The 27,222-nt window shown below is 32.7% G+C and overlaps 1 protein-coding gene across 10 annotated transcripts in view; it reads right to left on the reverse strand.

Moving 5' to 3' along the window:
- Positions 1–2,449: 2,449 nt before the first annotated feature.
- LOC125068516 (protein yippee-like) overlaps positions 2,450–27,222 on the reverse strand; it is an 88,623-nt gene continuing 63,850 nt past the window's right edge. For 4 of the 10 annotated variants that reach the window (XM_047677697.1, XM_047677704.1, XM_047677696.1 and 1 more), the window contains 5 exons: positions 12,032–12,150; positions 9,326–9,450; positions 6,867–6,910; positions 4,904–5,012; positions 2,450–4,736 (listed from right to left, as the gene is read on the reverse strand). In XM_047677697.1, coding sequence (XP_047533653.1) covers positions 4,647–4,736; positions 4,904–5,012; positions 6,867–6,910; positions 9,326–9,450; positions 12,032–12,150 — 487 coding nt within the window. In that variant the 3' untranslated portion in view covers positions 2,450–4,646. Of the gene's footprint in view, positions 4,737–4,903; positions 5,013–6,866; positions 6,911–9,325; positions 9,501–12,031; positions 12,151–27,222 lie in introns of all 10 variants that reach the window. The other 6 variants (XM_047677706.1, XM_047677698.1, XM_047677705.1 and 3 more) reach the window with 3 other exon arrangements.

A 27,222-nucleotide genomic window follows, 5' to 3' on the forward strand; every position in this document is an offset into this window, starting at 1 on the left:
TTTTTGATGTATGTTATTGTGTAAAAAATAAAGTACATTACCTTTTAAGTTTTTTTTTTTAACTTCCGTTGAACTTCCTATATTTAATTCTTTGTTTTTTTTTACCACTGCGTTTCTCACTTAAAGGTTATTGAACTTACATCGCACAGCCTAATTTATGGAACGTGGGTGAGCACTAAGAATCGATTTTTCAAAATTTATCGATTAAGGGGGTTAAATATGGAATTAGTTTGTATGGAAGTTCGTCATATATGATGAAAATTGGTCTTTAGGCATATGCAAATGTTAGGTAGTGTGCCGTGACTGAGGTTACAAAAACTCGTTGCAGCGGACGGGAAATGTTCAATCGTTCAATTTTTACGGAACAATATTTTGTTCAAAAAGTGGCGCATCGAGCCCAACTCAATAATGTATATATTCCAATCGGAATGTATAACAATAATCCAATTAGTTATTAGATAATGTATTAACCAGACCTAAGACATTTTTGTAAACATTTTTTACATAAATGTACATTTTTGATATAAGTAAAATCAGATAAACTACAGACAAGACTAAACATATCTTGGTACCAGTTTAGTTTTCTTGCACTTCTCTCAGACGTCTCTCTTCAAAAAGGAGGATGGTTAAAAATAATACAAGTTTTTTTTAATACGAAAAAGTGTTTTATTACGCACTTATTATTTCAACCAAATGTTTACGAAATACTCATCTATAGCATAATGCATACACAATCATTAGAAGACACCACGTAATTTTATAATGCTTTGTTACATACTAGGAAAATACAAAAATATTAAGCGGTATTGGTATACTACCGGGATACCTTAGTTTTATATATGCGAAATTTACACTGAGATGCACCGAGTTACAACCGGCATCTTGGCCATCTGTTAACACTCCAAGACCGGGACGATTTGGTATTTCTATGATCCGTTTTAAGAATCTAAGAAACTTGTTCAATATAAAAATGAGTGATATGTTCGATACGACGTATAATAATGATAATAAAAATTTCAAAATAAATGTTGAATGAATCATGTTGGATAGATTCAATGACAGTGGTGATTTTATTGAGATTTACATATGTATATTAAATGACAAGAAATGAACGATACAAAAGTCAAAAAGAAAAAACTCGTTTAAACTTGAAATACCAAATCGTAAATGGGTATATAATAGGTGCATAATTGTTTTACAGTTTCGAAAGCGTATATTTAATTCTTATCTTGATAACAACAACCGTAATCGGCCAACATCCACGAAAACTAACATTTATTTTTTACCTCCCCAGTACTGATCGCATTCTTAACAATGGTCCAAAAATATCTAATAGCATCCCTAAACGATCGAGTAGAAAAATACTTTATGCCTCACAGAAATCTAGCTTTTTTTTTTATTTCTCACTTTAAACGTCACCATGATATTTTTTTTTGACTGTCGTGTTAAACGGCAAAGATCAAGATACATTAGGTCTAAGAGTGTTAATTATAAACTACTGTGACAATCTCAATAAGTTCGATTAGTTAATTGCAAAATGTTCATGAAAATGAAAATATGTGACACTTTTAAAAGGCTACATGTATGAAGTGTGAACACCACAAAATTGTACCGGAGATCTATGACTCGTCAACATTGATATCTCGAACGAGTAACGGGACTATAAAAAAAAATATCTATTCTATCAGTAAAAACTAATACCAGTAATTTTTTTTTTACTAATTTTTAATACGGGCCTTGGACAGTGTCTTCTCAGCTTAGATTTTCATAGAACATTGTGCATGTGTAGTCTTAATATTTTTACCTTATGTTAACAGATATACGATTACATAGAACATGTGAAATTGCAATGCGTTTATCGATTAACCTTATAATTTATAAAAAAAGACGTATCCGATCTCAATTATCACATATATAATACATATACCATATTGAACACCAATAGTTTTGTAGCGTCTAAAAAGCATATCAACTATGCTATTTAAACGAATACCATTATAAATAACCAATAACGTTATCGTTATTTCGTTTCAACGAGTGCTTTTCGTGGTGCTATAATGAAAAGCACAGTTGATATCATCGAAACTATTCAAACGGTATGGGAACATCACAGAACTCTTTGCACATAGGTGAATTAATTAACACTTAATATTAAAGCCAAACTGAGTCCTATACATTAAAGAACTTTGATTTATTTAGTCACATAACGTTTTGTCACATTTAGGCCCGTTATATTATCAGAAATATTGCCAGGATCGATTTCTTAGATCTAGGAGGATTGGTGTTACATTTGTATATAATATGTAATGCTAAAAAGTACCAGATTATAAGACTAGAGCCTTTGTATTGTGTTATAATATTAATGTAATGAGTCGTTTTATAAAAAGTTTTGATCCTAAAATCTGGTACTTTTGTATAACAACGACATTAGGGTGTACAAACAAGACAACTGACACACACTATAGAATCGGAAAAACTATTTAGCCATCTAGTTTAATTATTTTTAAAATAAACACATTATCATCGAACGAGCGTTACTTACATTGAATTTTACAATTATATTAGTTATGTATATTACAAATGTATACTCTAGTGGCAGTTTCAACGCTCTGATATATTAGCGATGGCAAAAATTCATTGCTTTTGATATTTCCTTTTAGTCGTATTTTACATCACAATTGTTATTTTAATTGTGTAAAATAACGGATAAAAACTTTTCAAAGCCTATTTGCACTGGACAATTCTGTTAACGTCAATATAATCCTGTGGAAAACTTATTTTTTTTTAATCACATTTTCCGACTACGCTGTTACAATTTAAGTTATTTTAAAACAATATTGTATTATTATAAAAGGATATTTGCAGCGTTGTGTTAATAATTACTAAAAATTAAAAAAAAAAAATAATGTCACTGTCATAATTCCAATATCTATATATAAGGCAGTTGCCACACAACACTAGACAATCAAACCCACTAAATTAAAGTGACGCAATTAAATTTAATTTAAATAAAGAAACTACTGAGTCTGACAACTACATCAAATTAATTAAAGTGACGATGTGATCGTGATCGACGAGTTGATAAAATAAAATTAATTAATATTTTTGCTATTATTACTTTCCGTTGTTATTAAGCGTTGACGGATTGATGTGTCCATTATTTCTATTTCAGTCGGACGTCAATGTCATTAAAGATAAACGCGTTAGCGTTTTAAATCGATTTTCGTGTACCTCGCAACAACAACACTGACGAGCAAAGACTTGTTATATTATGAACGCTCCGTTGATTGAAAAGAACGAAAACAAAAGTTGTGTATTTTTTCCATTGTACTTTATACATAAACAATCTGTCTTTTCGTCTTTTTTTTTTTGCATATTTCGGAGACCATGCTATAATTAGTCTAAGCCTTCCAATCCAAGTTATTACTATCAAACAATTTAAAAAAATTGTTTCGTTGCTCTTGCTAAATACATAATAGAGATGTGTAAAAAAATCGATTTATCGATATCGATAGAAAATCGAAGCTCATGCATTTTTTACATTGATAACATCATTATTATATATAAATGAAGTAACATATGCATATTAAGATAAAATATACGGGGTTAAATGTCTCTACTATATATTTATTATTACATTTTAATGGAAACAATAAATGAATAATAAAACTCATCGCTCCTAACCTTTCTTCTATATAAAAATGTCCTCGATTGCATCGATTCCTCTCTCCAGCTACTATCACGTTTACGAAAATATCAAACTAAATTTAAACCTCCTTTGTATTCCTTCATTTTCAAATGTTAACGAAGAAAATATAACAAAGGAACAAATTAAAGTATCTTAACTAAAAATTATAAGTCATAAAATCATCGCAAATCAAAATAGAACGGAATACATCTCCGTATTTATCTACAGTTTCGACTAGTTTTCTCGAAAAACGAAAAATAAAATAAAATAAAGCAATCTTGTACAGCTGAAATAATTAGGAACGTACATCTGATATCTCTGAGCAACTCTTGAGAAAATCCTTCAAGAAATTCAAAATTCTACACTAACATACTTATCACAGGTTAAGGGGACAAGAGAAAGTATTAGTGTTCTCTCAATACAGCAATTATGTGTAAATATTAAACTAATACAACTTAAGATATCCGCCCGTGAGGCGAAACTCAAATCGTTTGAATACAAACTAAATTAGTATAAATTGAAAGCCCACTTCCCAACGCTGGGGCGGCTGAGATCGATTACTTATGTATATGTAACCACTGGCGATGCTCAAGCGCTGAAGCCGAAGACAATCCCGCGGTCCATCGCGCGAACTAACAGTCTATCCCGCGAATCTAACGATAATTCAATACACACAGAAAAACCTCACGAATCGGTCACCGATATTTCAATAATAATTCTTATGTTTGACAAAAATAACTTCTCTAGTAGGTGGCCGATTCGTGTGGCTCAATCCGATTCAAGCATCGATAGTCGGTAGGCGAGCATTCTCGCCTGTGGTGTCATCACGAGGGTTCGCGCCGGCGTGGCGAGCTCATGTCGGTTCACATCGCGACACCGAGTATCGACATCGACATTGACCAGTAATTGACGAGTTCGTGTCACAGCACTATAGTCCGAGCACGCCCGCGCCGAGCGCTCAGTCCCACCCGTTCTCTTTCACCATGTGAGCGAGTTCGATTATGAACTTGCCTTCTTTGTATTTTTGACTCGACTCGAACGCGTACTCCTGAAATGGATAAAAATAATAATAAAACAATCGTATCTCATTTTTTATATAAAAAGGTAAATAAACAATAATTATTAATATAATATTCTGAATTTAGTCAAATACTTCATTAAAGGAAAAATGTCAATGTCTAATATAGTTTAATATAAAATTTGTTGTGCACATACATATTTCCAACCAAGCATTGTCTTGCAGCATTCACAATATATGTCGGCAACGGCGTGCAACCCTGTCAGCAGCACGCGCTCTTCTGCCGGACCGCAACCCACGTTCACACTGGAATTAAAAAAATAAAATATATGTATAATACTATAGTAATATCAATATGTTGCAAATACCATTATTTTTATAAGTCGTAGTAGTTTCAAACATTTTTGCACACTGCATTCGAAAAATCTTGAGTGCGCTTTACAGATTATGGAATTTTTTCGCTCCATAGCTCACGGCATTACAATGACTTTAAATCCTCTCCAAACGTTCACGGTAAAGTAAAATCATGCTCAAGAGAACTAGTTTAGGAAAAACAAACTATATAGCTTCGATTTGTAGATAATAATTATTATACCTACATTAAATTGAAAAATATATATTTTGTGCGAACTTGAAAAAACGTCAATTTATTAAATGAGTTTTATTTTTATCACCCTAGTCCATAGGCAGTTTTTTATAAATATTTTATCTATAATTAATTAATAGTTTACAAACTAATATTTGCTATATATTATTACTGTAAAATAATAATAAAAAATAAAAATTACTAGATAGTAGTCAAGAATAATTTATTTAGTTTTTGTCATTAGAAAACTTTGTAAACGAAAACAACAATTCGTGACTATTATTGCTCGTGTTCTAGCTGCACTTTCGTTACGACTCAGAAAGTTCTCGACTTCACTGGAAACAAGATGAAAACTAAGATATTTTCGCAAGTAACAGTTCCACATAAACTAGTGCATGTTCTTATTCAATACAGAAACTAAAATTGGCGATGTCGCTTGAATAAAATATTGTTTCGCTCATGGATAATTCAAGCGTTTATATACATACGTCTCTTATGAAAAATGCATGGAAATAATTTGATTTTTTTTTTTTTTTAAATAAATAGGTCACGCGAAGAATTACAATTATAACGTTGTGACAATCTACAATTCTATATCATTCAATCATATGCTGGATCAGATGCTGGCCAAGGACGTTTAAAGAAAAAAAAAAAGAATAAAGAACTGAAAATCGGTTGACAGTTGGGGGAAATGGTACTGAATTGTTTTGTCTTTGCTATACTTATGTAGATGTAGGTTTGATTATTTTACCTGTTATGTAATCGAATGTAGTTATGGCCAATTTGCAACTTTTTGTATATTAATATAATCATTATTAACCGTTTTCTGCGATTCCATCCACAAGTACTTCAGGTAATCAACGTCTTTATAATAACAAAAGTATTTAGGTTTGTCTCGGTCTCTGTCAATGAGTGTCCATCATAAAATATACGGATCCATTTTAAAATTATGTAGAGCCGGTTATTATATTTAAAAATCGATTCGATTTGCACGGTACAGTTGCCTACTTAACTACTAATAGATGCATAAATTAAAAGCGTCCCTATAAATATAAATAAATAAATCGTTTCGAAAGTTTCGACGCCTACAGCGTTTGACGTATAGAAATGAATTATCCGCATAACCCAAAAACGATCGGTTACACGGATTGTTAAATATAGGAACCGGAAATGAGTCGATTATAAAATAATGTTTTTAGGCTTAGTATTACTTTCAAATCAAGTTATAATCAATTTGTATAGTCTGCATGTTTTTTTTTAATATTGTATAGATAGGCGGATGAGCACATGGGCCACCAAGCAATGGGTAAGCGGTCACCACCGCCCATAGACAGTGGCGCTGTAAGAAATATTAATCATTCCTTACAATGCTAACGCGCCGCCAACCTTGGAAAATAAGATGTTATGACCCTTGCGCCTGTAGTTACACTGGATTACTCACCCTTCAAACTGGAACATAACGATAATGAGTACTGCTGTTTGGTGACAGACGGGCTTGAACAAAGCCTTATCACCAAAAACAACTTAACAATAATTTTAATTATTTAAATTGTTAATAATCATAGAATACTTACACTGAATTGAAAAGATACGCGCGCCCCTGGCTGCCTTGGAACGACTGTGGAATAAGAAAATTATTTACAATTACAGTTATGGCGGAGAAATGTTTTGATGAGGTAATTTAAGAACATCAAGATCTGCAGACGGCGGCGTGTTGTTTGAATGAGTTGCTATTATCTGTGTTATTTCGCTGTCAAAAGGATTTTCTTAAACATTACGATTTTTGATTGCGTGTTACTTTTACGTTCGTTAAGTTCACTAATGTGTAATTCCTGGCATATATTTAAGGATTAAAACTTTTATATTTTACTTTAATCAAGAATATTCATATAACGATACTTTTAACAATATTGTGTAATTTTTTTATCGTTATTGAAATTATGCTTAGGCTATTATCTTTAAAGTTCCATGCATAAAAAAATAACGATAAAAAACCCGTTTATTAATATTAACAAAAAACATTTTTCGTTATTTCCTAAATATCGATGTTTAGGAAACAACGTTACCGAAGCGTGCGTGTTAATATATTATATATTGAGGAAGTATTACGAAAACTTACGTTAATATTAAAATTTGACAAGTTTAGAAATTTATTGTTACATTAAAAAATGAAACGAATGATTTTTAACTGATCACAGATAATTGTGTTTTATTTTAATGGGTGAACGGCAAGTGCAAAACTACACAAGGGACATTACATCTTAGTTCCCAAGGTTGGCGATGTGAGAGATGTTAGTATTTATTACGGTGCCAATGTCTATGGGTGGAGGTGAGCACTGACCTTGAAGTAGCCCATTTACCAGTCTGCCTGTCAGTCTTTATTTTAAATAATATGTGAACGGGCTACAGCTACATAATATTCCGATGTGTTTTGTTAGAATGTCCGAGCGAGACAATAAAGATATTATTTTTTGGCAGTGTTACATTGCTTTGTCTCGTACAGCACGTGAAATCGTTTAACCTTCGCCTTATGTATCTCGGATCGTATTGGCCGTCTTGTAGACTATAGAGGAAATATAGAGAGCTCTTATGATTTGCACACTCGTGTACACTTTACTATCTCCTACGCAGCCGAGATTAACTCTGATATCTGCCGCCGTGCCTGAACTTTGGTCAGATGGATGTTATTATATTTATAGCAAAAATGTATTTATATAATTTTGGGAACTGAAATGTGATGTCCCTTGTGCACGTACATAAACTGACCAATCATTTATCACAACAAAAAACGTAATTATTGTAGCTGGGCGGTAAATATATAGTGATTCTGTGGTACGTACCCAGACGGGCTTGCACAAGGACCTATCACCAAGTAAAGGTAAGTAAAGTATAGCTAATTACGAGCGTCTCGGAAACAATGCTCTAGATAAATATTTGTGTATATGTAAACCGTATGTTAGTTTTTCGCGGTCTGATTGGTTATGTTAATAATGTTTTTGGATCAAAAAGGATATTCTAATATTCAGTATAAAGCGTATATAGGTATTTATAAAGAATAAAGAAAAAATATATAAGTACAGTGGTCATTTTGTTGTTGTGGTAAGTGTTTAAAGTCATGTTAATATTTATATAATTATTGTTTTTTGAATAAACTTATAAGAAGAATTAATCTCTGTGCAATAATATACTCAGCGTGCAACAAATAAATTAGTTATTCTCTCTAATCAAACTAGATAAAAATCCTTTAAATAAATTAAAGTTAAACATTACATTAATAAAATCCTGCAACCCGAAGTAAAACATAAAAAAGATTAAGACATGAGCTCTATCCCTTATAAAGTATTTACATAAAAGTGAATGCCCTCCACTAACAGCCGGTTTACATAATGTCGGACCGAAAATTCTATACCCAGTCGACAGTCTGCACTTGCTGTTCACACATAGTGTTCATACTTATATCGATAGTGTAATCATTCTGAATAAATTTCAAATGAATGTCTGAAGATAAAATTGACTAGGTCCCACCAATGTCATTGAGTCCTATCAAAATACATACATCAATAAGCATCCGACAAATTTGTCGGAACGATAAATGTATCGATCCGATTCAATGTGAACCAGATTCTTATGTATAGTATGATATCGCTCTGTAATTGAACTTTGTGCCACTCACTTAGATATATGTAAATATAGATACTAATGGTTAGTCGTTAAGTAAGTTATATTTGTAGCGTTTATTTGGAGGGATTTTTATAAAAATGTGTTATTCGAAAATGGCCGTGGACCATAACTGAAGTGCCAAATTCATACGTGTACCAAAAAGTTTCAAAGCCCACTGCGGTTTTGTTCAAAGGAAATTAGCAAAATTCGCAAGAGATATTACAGTACACAGGTATGTGCACCACAGATAGCTATCTCGTTAGATCTTGCCGAGCAATTAAATATACGTAACTCTGTTTTAGGCAGGCTGTTAACTTAATGAGGAATGTAAGCTGGATGGTGGACGGTATGTTCGTTTGGCTTTAATCCTCACCTTGGATATAAGTTCGTCATGGCTCGCTAGGTGCGCGCGACAGTGTATGCAGCTGTAGGTGCGGTGCGCCGGCGGCAGGTACGCCTGGAACGTCTTGACGGGGGTACGCGTCGCGCTGCCCTCGCCTGCCACCCCGCCACGGTTAGTCACCCCCTCACGCATGAGTGCCTGCTAGCTACCAACACACACCCCGTCAGCAACACGTCATGACCCCCCTCCACACTCCAGCTCATGTCTACCAGCCCTAAGTGCACTATCTGATGACCGCCATTGAGATTGATGAACATTTCAAAAACTTCTTAATTCAACATGGCGATCTATCTTCATAAGAAAACAATCACAACGTTATTATAGCTTATATAAGAGCATTACGACTCCTTCATAATTTTTACTTTAATGATATAGTTACTGCCAATGTATTGTGATACTGTTACATTTTAAGTAAAATAACTGAATAAGCTCTAATTATAAAATTTATAAAAAAAAAGTTTTTATTTTTTGGATAATCGTCTCAACGGAGCGCGTGCCGCTTGTGGAAAATATTTAGTAACAAGCTGGACTCGTAATTAAGCAAGCGCTTTCATCGGCTTATATTTTTGACGTAATCCCAATCGCGGTTTTTCCTTTCCATAGTGCACGTGGGGCATTCAGTGACAGCACTCATGCGATAACACAACGAGAGAAAAAATTTAAAACAACTTAAAGCCTAATTACCAAAGTAAAATACAAATAACTCATAAAAAAATACAAATGTTTTTGAAACTTAGAAGTCAATTTAAACTAAATGGTTTTAAGCAAAGTTCAATTCTAACTTTGTAATATGGCTTTTTAAGCCGTTTTACAGCAACTTAAGCGCTTAACAAAATTAAAATGGTGAAAAATCAACATATAATTTGTTATAGTAGGTTCTTGGACGTTTTAGAATCTTCTTTTCTAGAAGATGAATTTGGATATGAAGAAACCAAAATCACATTTCTCAAATTGAATTCAATAAACTAAACAAATCCAAACATAATTTTATTGAGGAATTATTATAAAACAATCAAGCTGAAAGCGCTTTTCATTAGACTAATACGCTATTTTATATTGAATTACTGTCATAAAAATTTTAATATTTTGGTATTATAAATAGTTGCGTCAACAAAACTTGTTCGATGCTACCGTCTATAAAAATATGTTTGCAATAATAAAGAAAGTATTTGCTTTAACTCGAACGCATCTTATCGTCTGGAGGTTCAATTAAAATGCATCCAGAGCAGCAATGATGTATAAATAAGTTCATTTGATACCATCAAATTGCTATCAATTGCCACAATTAGAATCACTGTATCAGGTCCTAGGTATATCTGCTCGTTAGTTTGCATGGAAACTAATACCTCATAACTATAATAGAATGGGAATTGTATTGGAGTTACAATAAAATCTTTCAGTTGATAAAACATCTTGAAGTAAATTATTCATATAACTGGGTAAAGTAAAAATCTTGCCAATTACAATAAGGTGTAACGACTCGTGCGTCACCTATTTTCCGTTCATGGTACTATGCCAAAAATCTTCTACGATTGTCAACAACAACTATACGAAGTTATAACTCAATCGGATGAATGGTTCAGGAACGCATACGGGACAAAGAACGAAACGAACGAACGATAACTTGTATGTTTCGATATTTCTTGGACTCTTATTTAAAAAATATTTTTATCAATAACACTAAAGGTCGTCAAAACTACACGGTTGACAAACAGAGGAGAAAGAGTTACGAGAATGTGTTTTGTCTTTGCTTATAGATATATACATAGAAAAAATAAAAGATAACACACAAAATATAGATAAAATACATTGAATGCAGTGTCATCATTACCTTATTGAAAAAGTTAATGTAATAACAAGCTTTAGTTAATTATTTATAAAAGTACCAAAGGTATTCGCGTGTGGTCCAAATCTACTAAATTTGTTTTTGGACTCATTAATATGTAGTACAATGTTTCATTGCAATAATACAATGATTTTAGTTTTAGAGTCCTCCTTTTACAGTAAATATAAAAAATAATATGACAATTATATTTTCCCGTATACAATATATTAAGTGGGATAAAACTTGAAACTGAATTTTAAGTTCGTTTCACCCACATTGAGTTAAGATATATCACACAATTTTGGCGATACAATCTAGCATATTAAATTATAAATTTATACTTGTTTGTATTGTAGAGTAATACTTGAAGGAATAACACAATGAATGGCGAAATTCGTGGCTTAACTGTACGATACGTAGGAGTTAGGTCTAAAACTCAATGAATATTAAATGCATTTAGTCTAGCATTCCACGTGGCTGAATGTTTCCACTTCGTGCAACAGTCCTGAACAAACTTACAAGAGATTATAAGGTACATATATGGATTTATTAACGTTTACATCACAATCAAATATGATTATCAAAAGTAATTCCGTTAATTTCAACTTCAGTAGTATTATATTTTAATTTCCAAAAACACAGATTTTTTAACTATTTAAATCAATGTGTACATTTTGATACTATATGTAATTCGAAGAAATTACCTATGAATTACTAATAATATATTATTGAAGCTACCAAAATGATATATAAGTAAACAATTCGCAGTAGAGGTTTAAAATCTACCTTTCAACAGCAAAATATAACTGCTACGATTTCGTTAGGAATGTCATACAATTGTTGTTACAGACCTGCCTGGCGCGAGCAGCACGCACCCGCCGCCCACATGAGCCGCGCTGACCGTCGGTCACCTGCCGCGCGCGCTCTCGCACCGCGCCGCGCGCTCCTTCCTACCACCCGCCACCCTCTGCTGGCAAATGAAAAAGCTATCATTACAAATATGTTCAAAGAAAAGGAAACATAGTAATAACAGGTCTCTTGATGTAATTTCAGCCTTGGCTGCCAAGATCAAAGAATCGCAACAGCGCAGGCGTATAATGGAGAAGTGTGTGATCAAACACCAGATGGGCCTCCATTGGACACGACCTTGTGAGAGATCATATACGGAACCATTTTACTTTCGGAGGCCTGGAGGATTTTACTTGATTTTTATATTACCCCATCGGGATTTAAACCTGGAAACTCATAGTCCAGAATCTACTTACATACCACCAACCAATATCGTTGGTTTCACTTGTAAAATGAAGCAAAGCAATTTTGACTCAATCCTGGAAATTCATGATATTCATATCCAAAATTGCTACCAGATAATATTGGCGCTTAAAAATTCCAAAGGTGCTTACAATTCCGCATGAACAGTCGACTGTATTAATATTAAAACAAGAGAACAATGTAAAAGGTTCGCTGAATGAATTTACATGAACTCGAATGTCTACAAACAAATCAGTGATGCGGCAGAACCGAATGTCCGTCACGTGCTCTGTATTTAGAGATCACAGGTTTTATACATAAATTCCGACAAAATGGATTTAAATTCCATTACAGACCGATGAAGGAATATATTGTCACAGTCTATCTTTTATTTTATACTTTGAATACTTTTGGGTGGTTTTAATTTCATAGTCGTCATAACGTCATGGTGTAGGGTGTGAACAATGGCTAGATCTAAATTGAGGTGGACATTAATTACTTAAAATGTAAAACGAGTGAATTGGAGCGGATATTAGATTATTACTCATGGCAAACGACATCAGGGTAATTGCTAGTGTGTATATGGACCTAGTTAGTAGATAGCCAATGAAAAAACACCGATCCATTTAGATCTTTTACCAGTGTGTACGGAGCTTAATAATTTTCACAGTTGTTATAATCGAAATTCAAAATGAACTTTTGTAAAATTAGCTTTTTTGGATCACATTCTTTATTTTACGAATCAACTTTGTCAGCCTTTCGTAAGATTATCACCGCTTCAGAAAGGAGACATTTCAGAATAGAATCAATTTAATTTTTTTAGTGAATACAGAAAGTGAATGCGTCGGTAGATAATAGTGTTTCTGTAGATCCCATATGATCAGTAGAGGTATTCTGCGGCAAAAACGTACCGCAGAACACGAGCGTGAAATTTCAAATTGTGATGCGTGACATTGACTGTAATAACCAAAAAATTTAAAGGGTAAACGTTTCAAAATAGTTCTGTATAATATAGTAGATAATTGGAAACAAATAACACACATGTGTCCTAAAAGTCGGCTTGAGAAACAGATTGATACCAATATATTTTAATAAATGTATCCAAATTTTAATATTATATCAGTTCTAATTGGAAGCAACTTTCCCAACACCGCAATACATTACGATCTTATTAAACATAGCAGGTGAATTTTATATATAAAACAACGTAGGATATTTCTGGAGAAAGACTTTTTAAGTAATGGGCATTACTATTTTTTTAGTAAACCAATATTATAAAACTATACCAACAGACGAAGCGCGTTTTGGACAAGGTTTTAGTATCTATTCAGTATTATAACGCTTTACAGATTCATCCGTTTTAAAGTTAGACCATTTATATGACAAGTGTGTTCATGTTTTTGTATAATAATAAAACGTATTAGCCTATAAGCGAATACTATGTCAAGTCTCATGAAATTACATCCAGTGATTACGTAACACGTGCAAAGGGAACGCGTATAATAGTAATTTAAAAGTATTTATACATAATAAATAAAACGTAAAATATTTCTGAGTCTGAGTTAATACGTGGAATTTAAAAAATATATCGTAATTGTAAATTGTTTATTCACTCACACAACCACAATGTTATTAATTTATTGTATGTAGAGATTAAAACAAATAAAATTTCAAAGCCAAATAAATTTGATAATTCACATCAAATAGAAGCGAGGAATATTGAGACATCTGAAAAAAAGGCCCGTGCATAAATAAATTCGTTAACATGGCGACGGCTGAAGGTTTGTCACCCGTCAAGGATACCGACTCAAACAGCGATACTTGGTGAGCTGGTCACGTTTCCTTCTATTTATTTTATTCCGTCTATACTATGTGACGATTTGTATTATTTTTTTCTTGCACGATTCTTCCGAACTGGTAATGAGAAAAATATTATTTCGTTCTCGATTCGGCAAATGGAATTCTATTTGAAGGATTAGGTATCGCTATGAAAATCTTCGTGAGAATGCGAGTGAGTATTGTATTATTTAGAAACGTATGTAATTGAGAATGTACAATATAATTAAGCAACTATGGAATAATTTCATAAACGAATATAATTTAAGCGTTATCTGCAAATTACTATTTTGTAATTAATTGTCCGAACATAGTCTAAGACGGTTATTCATTAATTGTTTCAATTTAAAAAAATACATAAAGTTCTTAATTAGCAGCAACACGCTTCCGGTATAGACGTTATAGAATAAGCAAGAAACTGAGTAGTCAATCTTATTTTTCAATCTTTAGTTTCCGTCCGTGGCTTCATTTGCGGCTACGCCCGCGTGTGACGGCTGGCAAGTATTAGGTTGTTCTAAATTTCATAATGATGATATACTAAATGATTCCGAGTTTATAATATTGTTTAGGATAGACGTTTAATAATCATATAGAACTTAGTAGTAAATAACTGTCACGTCGCATTTTGTCTCGGTGGTCGACTGATCAGTGGTCGTTCACTTACTCGTTACGTGAACGAATTGACGTCGATAGTGATAATTATTCGAATATATTGAACAATCGAATTATAGTAATGTTAATACTCGTGCATCTTAACCGATGATTTCGGGATCAAACCCAGGCAAGCACCACTGAATTTTCATGTGCTTAATTTGTGTTTATAATTCATCTCGTGCTCGGCGGTGAAGGAAAACATCGTGAGGAAACGTGCATGTGTCTAATTTCAACGAAATTCTCCCTCATGTGTATTCCGCCAACCCGCATTGGAGCAGCGTAGTGGAAAATGCTCCAAACCTTCTCCTCAAAGGGAGAGGAGACCTTTAGCCCAGCTGTGGGAAAACACAGGCTGCTAATGCTAATACTCGTATTCGTCGTATTTCTAACATTAGCTAAACTAAACAAAACATTATTTTCCAAACGATCTTCGGTTAGAGTCATTGAATAAAATGTTTTCGTCTGTTTTAAATGATTAAAACAAAAATAATAAAAACAATAGGTCAACACATTCACCATTATAAATGCATACAAATAAATATATGTACATGTATAGTTTAATAATGGCATACATACAATAGGGACTAAATGTATATTTGTATAAGTAGTCACTTAAAATTAAAGTAAATCAGATTTTAAGCTGTCATCGCTCCGAATTTTATCTAAATCATGTGATATGGAAATTCGTGCGCGGAAAGACCAACCGATGTGTGTGATTTTTACCTTTTATCATTAGTTTTAGTAGAAGATTCTGATTGAGCAGAACTGAGCCTGAATATTTAACCCCTAGGCCCGTATATATATATTTCAATGTGGATTCAATGAAGTCACTATACTCCAATTTAACATTCAACACTCTCTAACATGCGAATGATAATTGTTAGCATGAATACAATACAATACTTGATAATTTCCTTTATAAATATAATACTTCTATACCCGTGTACGTCACTGAACTACTAAACAGCTGAAACGATTTTGTTTATTTTTTAGGATGGTTTAGATTCGACCCCGTAGTTGTCACTGCGATAGTTTATTTTTTTACAAATAATTTTCTTATTGGATGCATACAAGCGATGTCGGGACTGGCAACTTGTAAATTAAAAAAAAAAAAACAAATCTGTCAAAATGACTTTCAAGAAGAAAGATATTACATAACATTAAACAGGCAAGAGGCGCGCGTTTACATACAGTAGGACTTCCGTCGCTGTTTGCTATAATTATGTGTAAATACATGATAGGCAGACCAATAAATAGGTATGATCGGTAAATGCGAGTCAACAGGAAATATCATTCAATTAAAGATTGCGACCCATTGTTATGAACAAGTGCAATTCTGTACTCGACAGTTGCCAAGTGGAATTTTTATACCATCATCATTACGGTATTGCAATTATTCTTGCGATAAAATAATGATTACTGATCTAGACGAACATATGTAATATGAATAAATACCAAACAGTATGAAGTAAGTAAATGACCCGCTGCTGGGCGGCAAAGAGTTCATTTTGAAAGGGTCGTATGTGTGTCATTACGGTATTGTATAAGTGGTGGAATTTCATCCAATAAATGCATCTTTCCTCACGATGTTTCTCCACCGCCGAGCATGACATGCTGATCAAAGCCAATTAGATAAGTAAAAAAGAGTGGTGCTAGTCGGTGTTGAACCTGCATATTATTGATAACATTCTAGTGTTTTAACCACTGGGACATATGGCTATATTGTATGTGAAAGTTTGAAGGAAAAACAAATGATACTTTTACATATATAAAATGTGTATAAGAAGAAAGTATAATTTTACTAATATTACAAATACGTTTAAATAGACCTGCAACCACCCCGCCTCCCAACACAAGCGGGAGCCGCAGGCGGAAACTAGTGTATGATAATATATAAGCAAATAACAATAGAGTGATGGACGTGTGAAATAGTAACATGATTACGAGTATAATTAACTACTTCGCTTATATAAGCTGATAGATAAATTATTTTATCGTATATATCGTTGATAGATTGTAGTCGAAAATGTTACTATTTTATTAGATAGCACAGTTAACCTTTTTTAAGTTATGTTTTACTGATAGTAATTACCAAAAAAAGGTTAAAATACATTTTGAATTAATCCTTATATAAAATTGATTCGGTCGATCCGTTTCGATTGGCATTCAATTTTGATTCTTTAAATAAATATTAAAACGGTACATTTAGTATGTGATGGTATCCTGACTGATATCAGACATGGCGGCCAATCTCAAGGGAGACCAGCTAACTATGCAAGACTTATTGTAATTTGTAATGCACAAGTGCGTACGCGACACAGATGCATTCTCTATTTTTTACTTCTGATAATAATCCTATAGGACGACCGGAAAGAGATCAGGCGCAGGTGCTTTCTGCACAGGAGTACACATACTTCCACTTTTCAGGCTTGTTACTGAATATTTTTCTACAAAAAAACCGAATAACTTTTATCGGCCTTACCTGGGGGTTTGAATCCACCGACGAGGCAGAAGGTTAGTAAGTAGTGTTGGTATAATATTGTCACTTAATCCTATTACAGATTCTCTACATGATAATATTTTAATTTGACGTCACTAGTAGTCGCAATATGGCGGGTGAACCATTTAATTAGAAAAGTTTTAAAAGGCAATTAAAATCGTTCGAAGCCGCTGACAATATTAAAATAGTAAATAAATACAGCGTGATAATATTCTTATATGACATTATTTAGATTAATGTTAAATAAATAATTTCATAATAATAATGTCAGAAAATCTTCAGCCCCGCGGCTAAGCAAAACCTTTTCTGAAGTAAGAAGATTTGGAACTTATTCCAACGCTTTATTCTTAATTAAAAAACTATAAATCGAAAGTAATGCCCTGTAATGCCCCAGTAGTGGGCTACAACCTCGTGTCTACAAAAAGAATTAAAACTAAAGTAACGGTACGATAGACGGCACTATGTTCATACGGACACAACAGCGGTAGACGTGGCCGAATTTACACCAACACACTTCAAATTTTTTTTGAACACAAATTAAAAACATAAAAACTGGCCTAAATATTTAAAAAAAAAATCATGTCCCAAACATTAAACAAAAAAAAACACTTTTTACAATATACAATTTGCAGCATATTGTAATTACTACGCACTATTATACTTTTGTACATATAAAGTGCATCGATGTGATTACTACGATGATTGACATGCTATGATGTTTGAATATAAATCAATATCAGAAGACGACAAAGTATCAGACGATAACGAAGTACACCGACAATATCTTACTGACATTGACAATAACTGCAGGCGATGTACAAAATGGTAGCACTAATTGTTTTTTTTCTAAAAAAATGTTATGATATATTGATGATGTTTCTTGACTGATATCGTCCACCGCTGTCACCAAAGGAAGACTAGCCAACTGCTCAGGAAATATTACAATGCACAGGTGTGTGCAGAACCACAAGTGCAGTCCCATTTCTGATTTAATTCGATCAGACGTCAAATCCGTTACGAATGGAATTAGTTCAGTAATAGCTTAAAATTTTGGAGGTATAAAAATTGCCACTACTGCCAATAACAAGAGCCGAACCAATAAAAATAGTGTGTTGTGACAATACTCGAGCCAGTCACAGTATAGTATATATTATGCTGTGGCATGAAATTTTATTGATATTATGCACAAGACGACGAACGAGAATGACATGGATGTCATCCTTTGCATGCATACAAAGTACGGGTTGATGTAGAAGTTTCCAATGTACTGGTTGAAATTTTGCTGCTGGGCGAACATTATACACATATGTATATAATAATTATTAAATGATTGAGGAAAACACAATAATTATTAATTTATTGATAACTCAAGACCTTAATAGCTTTAAAAAAAAATAGTTGACTAACGCAGGAAAAATAGGTGCTTAACTGTTTTGTCTTTTCTTATTCATATATATATATATGTAGATCTATATATTTATATCTATTTATTTATATATTCCGTGCTAGCCGCGCTATTTTATCTTGCAGTGCATTAAAATGACTTTCAAAGCTAGTGTGTCGATTAAATTAGGCTTTTTTCCTAGTAAACTTAATTTGGTCGCAGTGTAAGTGAAAGTTCAAGGACGAATTTGAGGCAATGTTTCTTTACGTAAAGTTACGTTTTAGTGAAAAGCTTTTTATCCCAATCAGCTTATTCTATACAACAGTAAACATTAATCTATCAAATCAATTATATTGAAGGCTTTCGAATGTTTTAATGTTTGTTACGGACAATTCTTCATCTACAAAATTTGGAAAGAATACAAGATTTTTTGTGACATAATGCTTGCGTATATTTATAGCTAAATATATTTCTTTAAAAATAGTTCTATAAATAAAAATGTTTACAGAACAGATAAGTATATTGCCCACCTGATAATAAGCGAACAACCATGTAGATAAACATCAATTATTGATATCAAGCGGTAGAATATCTGGTATAAACAAAGCGAATAAGATCAAAATTGCAGTTCTAAGCAATCGCTTTTGTAAAAAGAAACATTCGGTCTTTTAAAAATTTTAAAGCATGCGATGCGACATTAGCCCGAACTCATTTACCTAATGGCCTGAGTTTCATTCGACCTTTAAACCTAGTCTAGATCTGGAATAAATCCAGTTAAGTTAAATCTAGCACAAGGTCAGCATCGAAGTAACTCTTGTAAAGGCATTGTTTTTAGGCAAGTTGAGAATATAATTGTATTATACGATAATACTAATCTTTTGACTGAGAGTTTAGATATCAACGAGCATAATAATATTTATTTAAGTATTTATTGTAGGTACATACATAATCGGAACACTGACACACTAACCTAAGTAAACCAAAATTGTGGAATTCATCCCAAAGTTGAAAGTAAAATACTCCCGTGGCTCTGAAAGCATTTTCACTTAATTTATTTCTTTTTCACTTCATTTCATAATCCGGGAAGCAAATAGAATGCTGTAATTGTACACACGCCTGTGCAATATAATATTTCATACGAAGTTGACTAGGCAGAGATTCTATCAGTACAGGAGTACTAAACAAAAATCTAAATTTCAAATATGTTGGTAAGATTAGATATGTTTTTCAAGCATCGCTTACGAGTGAATTGTTGCACTGTTGGATATTTAAAGATTTCTCATTCAGCTGATGGTATTTCAGATAACGTCTGCAGGATACATTTGTTAGATTGAATGATATATTTTGTACGTGTACTTAATTTAGATTACTTAGCGGGTGGTCTTAGTGTATCGGGTTGAATACAAAATGTATCAAAATCACTTATTTAATATTGAAGACTTAGCCCATTAATCTAAGAAGATATATTGACTGTTCCAAGAAACTGATTAAATCAATCACCATGGATTTATTATTATAGCAGGAATTAATTTGTTGATTACTTTACTTGGTGTTAGGGCTTTGTGCAAGCCCGTCTGGGTAGGTACCACCCACTCATCAGATATTCTACCGCCAAACAGCAGTACTTAGTATCGTTGTGTTGGAGGGTGAGTGAGCCAGTGTAACTACACGCAGGAGGGACGTTACATCTTAGTTCCCAAGGTTGGTGTCGCATTGGTTATATAAGAAATTGTTAATATTTCTTACAACACCATTGTCTATAGGCGGTGGTGACCACTTCCCCTCAGGTGGTCCATTTGCTCGTCCATCTACCGATATCATAAAAAAATAATAATAATTGTAAAGTTTCGAGTGACAAAAGTCGTAATTACGAAATTCGTATTTAATATAAGAATATTTAAAACAGGCCCATTGAAGCAGCGTTTGTTACAAATGAAAACTAGTATGTTGTATTATTTTTTGGGGGACTAGGCACGCAATATGAGTCACAGCAACTGTCCGATGTTATCGATACTGTGTTGAGAATATAAATAAGTCGGTATTCTTTAAGTTTAGTCACATAATGTAAGTAAATTATTTGTAGATCTAGGCAGAGATGATTATGACTTCAAAATATAAAGACATCACAAATACATATATATGGGTTTTTTACGAGATGGCCTTACGGATAGAACGCGTTGATCGTAACCGATGATAGCAAAGATCAAATCCGTACAAGAACAAATGTATCTTTTTTTACTTTATGGGAAAATCTAAAAAAGTCTACAGCGACAAAAGTACAGTTTTTGTTTTTGATATTTTTGATAAATGCTTTTATCAAGTAGTGGAAGTGTACAAGTTACGACCACTGCACTTATTTAAAGTATAGTTAAAATTAGTAATGTTGCTTATGAAAGCGTATCTCACTCTGAAATATTGGATCTATAAATCAATGACGAATGTTAACAAGAAGCCCGTTCCAATATCTCCAACAGTAATTTGCAATAAGTAATAGATCCTTATTTAATAATCTGAAGTGAAAAGAGCAACATTTCTTCAGATGATTGTAAAACTAATTTAAAATTTATATAAATAGTATTTAAAAATATAAAAGGTAATAAACTACTAAAGGAATTATATAGTGTTATGACGAACATGATCTTAACGTGAAAAGCGAAGCCAGTTTTAGTGGCATAGAATGTTAAAAGGCATTTGCAGGCAGATGGCGGGCTGTTATGTCGGATTAGTCATTTTCATAACACAGTTTACGAACAGTCAGTCACGATCTCATAATTTATTGAACACCGATAAAAATGAGTTTATATACGGTTTTTAGGTAAATGATCAGTAATATTACGATGGAAAAATTCCTTATTTACAGAGTTACTTAAATGTTGGTAAAAAATCAGATTTTCTGCTTTGAAAGGTTAGTTCCTATGATTCATAAAAAAATGTGCGTTCGTTGTAAATTAGTCAAGTAATCATTTTGCGGTAAGTCTTTGTTTAAGTCCGTTCAGTAAATTCTGTAGTGATGAATTATTTTACTGCTAACCATCAAAACTCTGTTTCAGTTACCCTATTCCATCATGTTATTTCACTTGGGATGAATGATGATGAAATACACGTGGCAAATTTTCATCCGAAACACGCAGCTTTCCTCACGATGTTTTTTTTCACAATTAAATTATAAACACAATGTAAGCACTCAAGACCGAGTGTTTCTTGCCTAGATTGAAGCCTTTGATTGACTTCCACAAGTTATAAGTAATAGTCATAAGGGTGAGTAAGTCATTGCAATTTGAAGGACATAAAATCTTAGGTATTTGTTTGCAGTGCTTTGATGGTGCAAGGGACGGCTTAAACTTCTTTGAGACCAAGTGTCTAAGCATTTTGTCATATGGTTAATTACATCCTGCTATACATAGAGCAAGGTGACACTTTAAAAGATCACTGCATGGAGACAGTCTTAGTCAATTGAAAGTTGTCGTCAACGCAAGAAATAGACGACGACCGAAGCAACGGGTATCCATTTAATTTAACGATGCTAACTAAGGAAACCATTAAAGTTACAGGTGCCGCTATCTTCCAAATAACAAAGACAAAGTACAAAGCTTTCTAAAAAGAAACCGCAGAACGATCCAATCGTATTTTATAATTATTCAGCATACCTCCGAAGAATTGTATTACGAGAAACAAGAGTTTATTGAATTCCAAAGACATGCTTATGAAATCAATGTTTTTCTAATCAGGTAACATTTTTATCAATTTATAATTAGGCATTTGGAATTAACGATGTTTGAATTTCAAAACTTTTATAAAACAATCAATTATAAGATCCTTGTAATATAAGACCTCGCTTTAAAAGGTTTTTAACGAATTTTAACCCAACATATGAACAAGCAAAAAATATTAAAACATATATTGAAAATCGTGCTTAGATTGAGCAAACAGTGCTTCAGATTCGCTATCTGTTTTATTTATTTTAACATTTCCCGGTTCATTCACCTCGATGACACATATTCTAATCTTTGTTGCTAAATCGGTTTAATTAAAGCGGTAACAATGAAGCGTTGTCGTTAATCTTCATTACAATTATTCCTAAGTGTATGCTTGATAATATTCTAATTTGCGTATTTGGAACGATCTATTTCAATATTAATACTTTTATTTGTATAGATTGTGTTGCTTAATGTTTCGATTTAAATACTTTTCATGAACAATAAATTCAAAATATAATCAAATCGTTTAGTTATTTAAAGGGATTAAGTTAATATTAAAGACTCTGATAAGAGCCGAGATGGCCCAGTGGTTAGAACGCGTGCACCACTAAATTTTCATGAGCTAATTTGTGTTTGTAATTCATCTCGTGATCGGCGGTGAAGGAAAACATCGTGAGGAAACCTGCATGTGTCTAATTTCAACGAAATTCTGCCACATGTGTATTCCGCCAACCCGCATTGGAGCAGCGTGGTGGAATATGCTCCAAACCTTCTCCTCAAAGGGAGAGGAGGCCTTTATACCAGCAGTGGGACATTTACGGGCTGCTAATGCTAAAAAAAAAAGACTCTGATAAAAGTAAAAAAAATGTTTCACTACATAGGTTGTATATAGGCTTATCATTAAATTTATCAACTCGAGTTGCAGTACATTGCATTTGGGAGTGTTGTAATAGGAGGAAAACGTGGGCTAGTTCTTGTTTAACTTCAGTGAACATTTGAGATAGCACAAGCTTTGCACAATATCGATAATCTTAGAAAATTGGGAAATCAATCGCAAACGAATCTTAAATAAAAGATTTTGTTTTAAAGTTTATTCTAAATATAGACTTATTTTTACCTCACTAAAATCTGTTTTTATTGAAACAAAATATTAAATTACTAATACATATATTGTTTAACGTTTTAAATTATGAAAATATATGAAAATTAATCAAATATTGCCAAAGAAGTGTATATATGGGTTAATTGCTATAAAAAACATATTGTAAGATAATCTTGGTTTGTTAAAAAGCTTAGATATATTTTAAAAGGCTGGTGCGTCTAAACAAGAATTTAATCCTTAGTTCTCTTATGGAGGACAAGCTTTATTGTGAGCATTGAGTTTTCTTAGTGTCAAGTGATGTCCTCTAAAAGGTGTCCTATAAAAATACTTCTATAAAAGTCCATTGTTTTTATGTTTTAAAATATGCAACATACAAGACGAAGACAAATTAGGGCTTTTATAACATTCCAAATGTTATAAAGTATATTTTATTTTATTATCAACAGATAATATTATTGTTTACGGAAATATTACAAAACCAATATTCGTGACATAGATATTTTTATCAAGAATAAATATAACATTGTACGTTTTAATAAACAAAGATTTTTTAAAAAAAATATTTAATGGTAAATTGTACATTGTAAATTAACTCAATGTCGTTTCCGACAGCAATTACTTATTTTACAATATAGCAAGTATAGACATATCGATTCATCTCTTTCTTTCATTAGTCTTTTGTCATTTGAAAACAGAAGACAAAGCATTTTGTCGCTTATTAATACAATCGTTGTGTAATGTTTATTAGAAAGGATATGCATACAGAAATATTTGGGCTTCTATTTTTAAATATTAATCATCTGATCTTTAATGATATTCGCACTCTATTCAAGCACTACCAGCTGTTCCTCTATTGCTTTGGTCTAGATTTACAGCTGGACATTTGACTGTCTTAACTAGACCGTTTAATGTCTCAAGTGGTTGTATAAATGCGTTGACGAACTTGATACTAATTATTGGTTTTATTAATCGGACCAATAACATAAATAATATAAAGAAGAATAACCGTTTGACTTTTTGTTACCTAATAACGTCAAAAATACTGAATTTTGTTTCACGAGAAATCAATTTGACGCGGATGGAGTCACGAGGAACAACTTGTAGACTAATGATGACGATAGCGGGTAATAAACTAAAATGAGATCCTCTTACATCGTGAGAAGTCTCGCCAATATCCGATATATTTCAGTCGGTCTATAATTAGACACGAGATCATCTGCAACAACATCACATTATTCAAATTCATGATCAATAGCTTGTTGTCCATTACTGTATTATTGAACTTTATTATAATTACAAATAACGAAGCAAGAACAGATGTAGAACTATCATTCTACCACTATTTACTTATAATACTTACAATCAATTAAAAAAAAAACTACTGATATAAAGTGAAATTTAAGATATATATATTTTTAATGATGCTTCGTCTTAACTATTTTTCAAGAGAGCACACAATTTTATCGCAAATATATTAAGATAGTCACATCCTATTAGAAGAAAAGGTTTGGTGCTTAGTGTGGATGTTTTCTTTACGAATACTGTAAAAAATATAAAAACTAAGCACACACAAGCAGCTCAGTGGTGCTTTCGGATTGAACCATTTTCCTGTCCCGTGAGACACATATGGCTCATGGTTATTGTTTGTGCCTGTATGGACAAAGTAGTTGGACAGATTCTCTTCTATCAACACCGTCTCGGCTTTCAATTTAATTTATTTTGTTGTGCATTAAAAATTTCCATGTGAAATTCTAGTTCAAATGTAACAGAACAAATATTATTTCGGGCTTGTTTCGTGTTTGGTAAACATTTTCTTATCAAATGCACAGATAAGGCGATAAGCTGAATTTTATATTCGAATATATAGGTCGATTATACTTTACTGGGATCATTTTCGGTTCACGGCAATTGCGTCAGACAAACAAGACACAACTGATAAAGACAACAAGCTCTTATGCAATCAAATAAAAGTCATAAATTATAATAATGCGCGCAATTTTATTCCATATGAGGTATAGTTTGTGAACTAGAATTCTTTGAAATAGACATAGAACGTTTTACACGCTGCCATGCAGCTGCGTACATTTACATAACCTGATGAAGTGCAACAGCATCGCAATAGGCACGCGCCATATTAAGCTTCAAGTTCTTTGATTTAAGGATTAATTTCGATTGCGTTAACAGATAAGTTTATTGACATTGAAACCAATTCGCAATATTCCAAGAGCTATAATGATTTCCGCAATCAAATGAACTAGTAAGAAGGATCAACACACGTGAAGTTTATCGCTTTATGTTTTTACTACGAGCAAGCATTGCAAGCAATTGTACACGTTGCATTTTCATTCCATGTGTATGGGCTTATCACATGGATAAATACAATTCAAAGTTAAAACTTTGACTTTATTTTAATATAAATATTTAAAAAAAAAGAAATTAATTTATAAATACTATTTTCGCACTAAGTTGTTTTGATTTTTTTTTTTTAAATTAATTTGAGTAAGTTGAACATTGACTACCTGGTAGTACGTAGTTACGTATAAACATAGACAATGTGTAATATAGAGGATAATTCAGTAATATAGAGGTTTTGTATTTGATGGTAAAATTATTGATAAGTGTTGAGTATGTCAAACGAAGCCCTACCACCTAGTGACTTAGTACTCTTGATAAATAATAATATGCAAGGCGAATACACATGGGATGGAGTATTCGCACTGCAAATTATTTATTCTATAGCCTAAGGGTCGACCAAAAAAAAAACTTTGTAGATACAATTATAAAATGTGCGCCAATACTATGGTTTCGTTACATCGTGAAATTGTCCACTTACTGATATGAGTTTCCACAAAAGACAATATAAAAAGGTTTGTCAGTAGTTGAAGTTTTCTAAAAAGGCGATGAGGAATAAGATGTAACGTGCCCATATACATAGGTATTGTAAGAAATTTTAATTATATCTCATATCACCAATGTGCCACCAACCTTGGACTAAGATATTATGTCCCTTGTGCCTGTAGTTACACCGGCTCACAAATCCTTCAAATCGGAACACAACAAAACTAAGTACCTATTGATGTATGTAGAATATATAATGAGTGGATGGTACTTGCCCTACCACCAAGTAAAATTTATACGATATTTAAATAAACCATAATTTATTAACTTGGAGATTCAATCGTGTAAAGTTACGATGTATGCGAGATTGTTTAGATAGTTGTGTTTGATATTTGTTACACGTGCACTGAGCCGACAGACAGTAGATAGGACATAGCGCAAGTTATTCAGTATCCGAGCATATGTGGCGCGACGTCGAACTCATTTTGTTAATCTGGAACCGATTATTTGATTGTTTAACGTACATTTATGACTGAGCCAAAATTAATTGGCCATTTGATGATTTACATGGTTCTTAACCGAATAATGTAGATTCAAACCCAGGCAGGCATCACTAAATGTTTTAGGTGGTTTATTTTAAAGCTTTGATGTCTGAACAGAAAGAGGTCCAAAAATGGTGTTCATAGAAATACATCTCGTGTCGTAGGTGAAGGAAAACATCGTAAAGAAACCATTATGATTCGAGTGCATTTTCCACATCTAAATATAACCCGTAAGAC

Source organism: Vanessa atalanta, chromosome 13, assembly GCF_905147765.1.
Source record: "Vanessa atalanta chromosome 13, ilVanAtal1.2, whole genome shotgun sequence".
In the NCBI taxonomy this organism is placed as follows: domain Eukaryota; kingdom Metazoa; phylum Arthropoda; class Insecta; order Lepidoptera; family Nymphalidae; genus Vanessa; species Vanessa atalanta.